Source organism: Halyomorpha halys, unplaced genomic scaffold, assembly GCF_000696795.3.
Source record: "Halyomorpha halys isolate HHAL.00 unplaced genomic scaffold, Hhal_1.1 Scaffold508.1, whole genome shotgun sequence".
NCBI lineage: Eukaryota > Metazoa > Arthropoda > Insecta > Hemiptera > Pentatomidae > Halyomorpha > Halyomorpha halys.
Window position 1 is genome coordinate 311212 of NW_027106467.1, and position 8000 is coordinate 319211.

Genomic DNA, 8000 nt, shown 5'->3' on the forward strand with positions numbered 1-8000 from the left:
CTTTAAAATTTCTTATTCGGATCAGTTTCTTTGGCCGATTATGTATTTACAAGTAATCCCTTAGACCCTACATAAAGGCGAAGCTCCCTATCCTGGAAACAGAGATGTAAGGCAGGCAGTGACAGTGAGATATTAGGAGCTAAGCCCCTCAAAGGCCCGAATGTAGAGGGGGCCGGAGTACAAAGGGCGGGGGGGCTCCCTTTAGCAAAGCAAAGCAACTTACCTGCTAATTAATGGCGGGAGTAATTGCCCAAGCTATCACGTAATGGATCACTTTTATGAGGATTATAGTTTCTAGGCATTGTTGTCATTATCTTTTATTATGTTAGTATTTAGCGGATTAATTGAACATATTGCAATGAACCATTGCAATATGTATTATTTGAATTCGCCTTTATCCATACAAGTTGCTTACTGTTTTGTAGATTTCCCGTATTTATATTTTTAATCGTGTTTTGATATTATAATGTTTTAAAAGTAATTTTATGAGGATTATAGTTTCTAGGCATTGTTGTCATTATCTTTTATTATGTTAGTATTTAGCGGATTAATTGAACATATTGCAATGGTTCATTGCAATATGTATTATTTGAATTGGTCTTTATTCATATAAGTTGCTTACTGTTTTGTAGATTTCCCGTATTTATATTTTTAATCTTGTTTTGGTGTTATAATGTTTTAAAACTAATATGAGTTGATAATGTTAGCGGTTTATGAAGACGTTTTTTCTCAAATATAATTTTATGGAAAATAATATTTTTTTAATTTTTTATTTAATGATACTTGCATTAAGTACATCAAGTAAATTTGATATAATATCATAATGGTGTGGTACAAACAACATAGCATTCTAAAAACATTTTTACAATATAAGGTCTTGAGGCCATCTTCTTTTCAGACGCCTCGGAGGATTGTTCGGAACGAAAGAGGAATCAAGGCTAGAAGCTAATGGGTTTGAGTGGTTAGGGAGTTTATAATGGAAAGATTGATATCTGGTTTGGGCTAGATCGGTTACATAGGGATCATTAAGGTCTTTATGGATGATTTAATTTTTGACAAAGTAAGGAGCATTAAGGATTTTACGAAGGATTTTGGATTGTAAGGATTGGATACGAGAGGAATTCAAAGATTTAGTGGAACCCAAAGCTCAACTCTATCCTGTTCAGATTGGCCTTATTAGTGCCATGTTGATCAGTCTTTTGTAATGTGTTGGAAGTTTAGACCGTTTGTCCAGTAAGTACTGTAATAATCGAAACCGACGTGTATTTTCCTGTCTTTTCAATCTTGTGTGAGGATTCCAAGTTAATCGTTTGTCCAGCTGTAGTCCAAGGTAGCGGATCTGTTCTACAGGGGTAAGATTATCATTGTTAAAAGAGACTGTAGGGCAGTCTAGCAGGTTTGGGACGAAGGGTAAAGGTCATTTGATGGGATTTGTTGGGATTTATTTTAATCCTCCAATTACGATACCATTTTTCGAGGGCTGTGATATGGAATAGAAGAGTTTGGGATACAATTAAAGGATTATTGTTAACTGCGAGCACACATGGGTCATCGCCATACGTGATGAGCATAGTTTTAGGATTGGTTGGAATGTTAGCTGAATAGACGGTGTAGAGGATGGCACCGAGGATACTTGAGGAACACCAGCGGACTGAGAATAGAAGGATGAATAGGAGCTATTGTGGTTTTGTTGGAATAATCTATCAGTGAGAAAGGAATAAATAAGTTATAGAACGGAAGAATAGTTTCACAATTATTAGAAGAATAAAAAACTACACTGTCATTGATAAATAAATTTAGTTTTATCAAGTTAAGTTAGTGTTATCAAGTTATAAAGTTAGTTTAGTTTGATGGCTTTCGGTTTGCTTATTACCGATACATTTATTTTTTATTATTTATTAAAACTGTATTGAAAATATATACAACTGGTAAATATGACATTAATTCTATTACGATGTTATGATACAGTCTTATTCCCGACTGTATTAATATGAATACAACCATCAGCCGAACACCAATAACATTTCTTGAATAGAAGATCTCGAGACCATTTTTTTAGACACCTAGGTGGATTATCAGGAATTAAGATTAGAAATAACTGGGTTTGGGTGGTTAGGAAGTTGGCGTCGCCTTAACAACCTCGCATCTCCATCGCCGCCGGTTCGAAACTGGCCTTGTTTTTATTTCGTAGGTGCCCTACGGAATATAGACATGACCCACTTACGCTGTTTAAAATAGTGTGGTTACCTGTCGATAATACCTCTCTCACTCCGTATATCATAAATGACCAAAAAAAAGGTTATAACATTTTTTTTTTTTTTTTAAAAAAGTTGTGACAAAAGTGTACCATAGAAGATTTTGATATCTGGTTCTCGGCAAATTGGCAATATATGGAACATTGTGGTAATTATTTTTATGATTTTAATTTGTAACTAAGTGAAGAGTTTTGAGGATTCTGAACGAAGGGTTTTTTTATTGTAAGAATTGAATGCGAGAGGAATTTGGTGGTTTAGGGGAGTCCCAAAGCTCAACTCCAAATGGGCTCTACATTGAATTAAAAAAAAAAAGATTTATAACTTTTATTATTGAAATGTGTTTTATTTTATGTTAAGTTGCCTGTCAAATATTTTAAAATGCAAATCGTATTTTAGTAATTGTGTAGTAGTGCTCAAAAGAGCCTTTGTTCATCATCTTACCTCTATATTCGGTTTTTCTGATTCATTTTTCTGAATTTGAAATTAGGACATTAATTTCTGTACTTGTTATTTTAAACCACTTATATTTTGCATTAAATTTTTATAAATGCATGAAGAATTTACCTGTTTTACCTATCGGGAGGAAACCTTGTTTCAAGGAATTAATCAAATGAACTGAGAGGAAATGCAAAAGTTAGTCCCGCATCAGGAGTGTACCTTGCCTTGATTAGAGAGCTAGATAGATCTCTCCTTCTGATTACTTTATGAAACTTATATAAGGTTTTATAATTTAAATCCTCCCCCACCTCTCCGCCGTTGGATAAGTTGCCCTAATTCGTTACCTTGGAGGCCAAGTTTAAAGTTAATTTGCGATTCAAAGGCCGTACGGATGGGGTACTCTCCTTCTTTGCCTTTGCCTGATGATGTTTGATAAATTAATTCAAATATATTTAAATCACTTTTGCTAAATCTAAAAAAGGACTTTTGTGTTATAAAATTATTGCTTGTTGATCTTCCGTTTAAACTTTAAAACCATAACTTGGAAATTAAAGTAGAAAAAATTTAATTTTACGATTTTTTTGATTTGATAACACTACTACAAAATTAAAATGACCTAAAATTACTATGTCAATAGTTTCTCTTAAAAATTATACTTCATTTTGTACTTATGAACATATTTATAGATTATCTACCATGTGCTGGGCACCACTGGTTTTTGTTTATTAATCAAAGTATTAATAAAAACATAAGGAGTAATAGACGGACCTTAAGCAACAGTACGTCATCTGCTGGGACCAATACTGGTGTTTATCACACTAGACCTGATAGGGATGCTGTACTTTAACTTTTACTGTCTTTTGATCGAGTCTGGCATCCAGGTCTGCGCTATAAACTTCGTCAATTCCTACCCCCAACATATTTCCTTATAATCCGCTCCTACCTCACTGATAGAACCTTTAAAGTAAATCATAACCTAGCCTACTCATCTCTCTTTTCTCAGTCCGCCGGTGTTCCTCAAGGTAGTATCTTAGGTCCCATTCTTCATACGGTTTATACAACTGACATCCCAACCCACCCTAACACAGTCCTAACAACATACGCTGATAACACATGTATACTTTCTGTAAACAACGACCCAACTAATGCATCACAAACACAACAGGCTCACATAACATCTATTGAAGAATGGTGTAAAAACTGGCGAATCAAAATAAATCCTGACAAATCCCACCAGATCACCTTTACTCTCCGTCGTAAACCTCTGCCCTCCTGTCCTACAGTATCCTTTCTAAATACACCACTAATGTCTGTTGAACAGATTCGATACTTAGGACTCTATCTTAACAAGAGACTTACTTGGAATCCACACACAAGACTGAAACAACAAGAAACTGCTCGTAGGTTCCGACTGCTACAACACTTACTTGACAAACGCTCTAAAATTCCCATTCACTACAAAAAATTAGTATACACTACAATAATCAGACCAATTTGGACATATGGAATTGAGCTCTGTGGCTCCACCAAACCATCAAATTCTTCCCACATCCAATCGTTACAATCCAAAATCCTATGTAAAATCCTTGATGCTCCTTATTACGTCACAAATAAACTCATTCATAAAGACCTTAAAATCCCATTCGATGCAGATTTGACCCAAAACAGATATGCGTCTTTTTATTCCAAACTCCTTAACCATCCTAACCCATTAATTCTTAATCTTTCATCCTTAACAATCCCTGATAATACTCCGAGGCGTCTGATAAGAAGATGGCCACGGGACCTTCTAATTTAAATCAATGTTTGAAGTACCAACAATGGGTGGTTCCTTCCCAAGATTTTCAAGTGTATATGAAACATACTACATATTTACCTATTGTATTATATTGTACAGTTGTAAATTGCATTAAATAAATAATTAAAAAAAAAAAATGTTACTGTAACTCATGCACTTTACTCCTTAGCAGTTCCTGTCGTAGCATTAAAGTATCACCTTGTTAACTGACATTAACGTGACTGTACTGCCTTAACATGCTCTGCCACCTATCACGCTAAATCTCGTGAGGCGGTATTGTCATGACAGTAAATCTCTTCATTTAAAACTCGTTAAAAAAATTTTATTGAGTAATCTTTTCAAATAAAAATTCTTTCATAACACTTATCGTGAAATTCATTGTAAACAATGAATTACGATTTCGGACCCTGCTCGTAGAGGTTATATTGTTCACATACACATGTGATGTCAGGCGGGCACAGTGGTTGAGGACCCACGCTGTTAGGCATTGCCTAGATTAGGAGGATATCATAGATGCTTGATCACACTCAGTGATTCTGTTACTTGTAATTGATTGGGATTTTGTTAACGTCATTTGCAACAATTTGGACGATAAAATCCCCCCTGGGTCCCTCACTTTAAAGCGATTAGAGTGCCCATTAAATTTCAGAGTAAAGAGCTTCCTCTGAAGGCTAAATCCGATTTCCCCTCAAGCCTCGAGAAGAAATTATCAAAGACCCTCGTCCCGTCGTTGGAGGATGTTTACGGATATTTTAAATGTTTCTTATTACCGCTGAATTTATTTATTATACTTTTTTCCATGATTTAGAGAATGCTATAGAAGAAATATGTAAGATATTTTATTTATCTGAAGGAGTAATACAGACTTTTATGGCATATTATTTACAACTTAAATTACTTTGTAGACTTCATCCCCTAGAGTGTCCTTCACCAACTATATTCGACTATTGATCTTCAAATGATGCTTATTAGCAAAAAAGTATTTTTATATACACAATTTAGGAAGGCAGGGTTAGGAAAGTTGATGGAGACGTTCTCATAAATCGGAATTATCTAATAAATTTCATGAACGTGCAAAAAATAATCAAGCTATGAAGAATAAACCATTAACAGCTTCGACACATGGTACTATAACAGGGAGAAAGCCGGCACCGCTGCCCTAGAATGAGTTGGGGACGCTAGTCACTCAGAAAAGACACTCTATCAAATCTATAAACGCCAAGTGTATAGTGTCTGATAATTATATACCCTCTGTGTGATAATTATTAAAATTACTTATTTAAACATTTATAATAAGTAAAGGCATTATAAAGGTACAAGTACTGAATGATTATTATGGTATGCTATAATTATAAGTTGTTAAATATCCTCTTTGCTGGCAAGTAGATACAAATTCAAAGCAATGATGTATTTTCTTGCCATAAAATTGCAAAAATTATAAATAAAAAAAAATTGTTACAATAATCTGATGTTTTCAACGCCAACGTCCTCGTTTTGATCGTACAATCATTTTTCATCTAGCTGGACACACATATATTTTTTAGTTATAGTACATGTGAATTGTAAACATTTATATTTACAAATATAATTAATTTTATGTATACATTGATTTTGAACTAGTGTAAGATTTTATTTATATTGTGTATTGTTATATTTACAGTGCGTGCTCTACCTGTGGGCTCTGAAGCTATGCCATCCCACGACCCTCTTCCTGCTGAGGGGTAACCACGAGTGCAGGCATCTTACCGAATACTTCACCTTCAAGCAAGAATGTTAGTAAATATTTCATCATATTCTTTAAAGTTTCCCACATTTTGTCAATATCAACTGTTAATTACTAATTGTAGGAGTGACGGCAATATTAATTTTTAATATGTGCCTTTTTGACCACAACATATGGTACGCAGGTATAATGACGAAACTGTAAACTTTGTAAACTTGACTTTATAGTGTTGACGTGGTCAAGAAATGTATTCACAAGATGTCTGTGATTACAGTTGTGGTACTATGCTTCGATATGTAATCGATCTATTATAAAAATATATATATTGAAATATATCTTACTATGTAAAAAAATATTATATCAAATTATTTTTTAAGAAATGGAAGATTATTATGGGGAGATGGTCCGAGGGACGGTCAAAAAAGTAAAAAAATTATTTATTTCACACCAACTTTTGAAATTAGTTTCAGGGCTTCATCTCGGCTTAATAAAAACAAAGTACTTACTTACTACGTATTTTAAAAACCTAGAAAGAAATGTATTGTATGTAAACTGTAATAACAAATGAATCAAGAAGAAATATAAATGTTGGAAAAAAAAGATAAATGATACATAATATAGGAGCATGTTTACCTGTGACAATTCAGTTTCGCAATGAACTCAAAACCAACATTTGGAGTAAGTTTAGTGGTAGATCACTAACGTAGGTGCCGTTTAAAGATGATACATGGAATTTAAACCAACATATAAATGCTATAATAAATGCAAGATTATTGAGAGGTAATACAAATGTTTAAAAAAATAAAATAGAAGGAGATTAAGCAATGGAAGATGGAGTATTGGTTACAGGTTAATATCCTGCTATATTATTATTTATCTTATATTACATATCTATATTATTTATCTGTTGTCCTATATTCATCTTGCTCATTGATTGATTTGTAATTGCAGCTTACTTATACTCTATTTTTCTTTTTTTTATTTATTCCTGAAACGTTGGTGACTAATTGATAGTTTTCTATCTTGTGCATTTTTTGACTAACACCAGGATCATCTTACTACAATATAGCTAATCCTTTTCTTTTTCTTTCCACGTTAACTCATTAAATTAAAGGATAGTTTCAATTGTTAATTATATTGCTATACCCTTTAAGGTAAGATAAAGTACTCGGAGAGGGTGTACGACGCCTGCATGGAGGCCTTCGACTGCCTGCCCCTGGCCGCGCTCATGAACCAACAGTTCCTCTGCGTTCACGGAGGTTTATCTCCAGAGATTCACAACCTCGACGACATAAGGAGGGTGAGTACTAGTAATATTAATTCTTTATCTCCTGGATAAATAGATAGGGAACTTCTAAGCGTTTAATTTACTTTAACTCTCATTCGATAAAACCAGTAATGTTTCAAAGTATTAGCTGTAACTACCAAATTCTTCCCATACACATTCTTTAATCAATCCCTGAACAGTTGTCTTTTATCGTTTATAAAATAACCATCAAATCATTACTTAGTTTGCACTTTTTTTACAATTTATACAGCAGTAATCTTGATGCCCACATTTAATTTTTCCTTAGATTGTATCTTACGCTATCGTTTCTTTGTACCAGGTCATTCAAAAAGTCCTGTCGTTTTTTTGGGGGAAATTATAAATAAATAAATATTTTCAAAGAATCACCTATATTCATCAAAATATCCACCGTTACAGTCGGTAACCTTCTCCCAACGAGATGGTAAAGCCCAAATTCCTTCCTTAAAAAACTGTTGATTTTTACTGCAAAAATAAGTG

The 8000-nt window shown here is 33.7% G+C and overlaps 1 protein-coding gene across 7 annotated transcripts in view; it reads left to right on the forward strand.

Moving 5' to 3' along the window:
* The window catches only part of LOC106683726 (serine/threonine-protein phosphatase 2B catalytic subunit 3), a 222885-nt gene that overhangs the window by 160534 nt on the left and 54351 nt on the right, over positions 1 to 8000 (forward strand). For all 7 annotated transcript variants that reach the window (XM_067044823.1, XM_067044824.1, XM_067044825.1 and 4 more), the window contains exons 4-5: positions 6152 to 6263; positions 7369 to 7514. In XM_067044823.1, coding sequence (XP_066900924.1) covers positions 6152 to 6263; positions 7369 to 7514 — 258 coding nt within the window. The remainder of the gene's footprint in view (positions 1 to 6151; positions 6264 to 7368; positions 7515 to 8000) is intronic.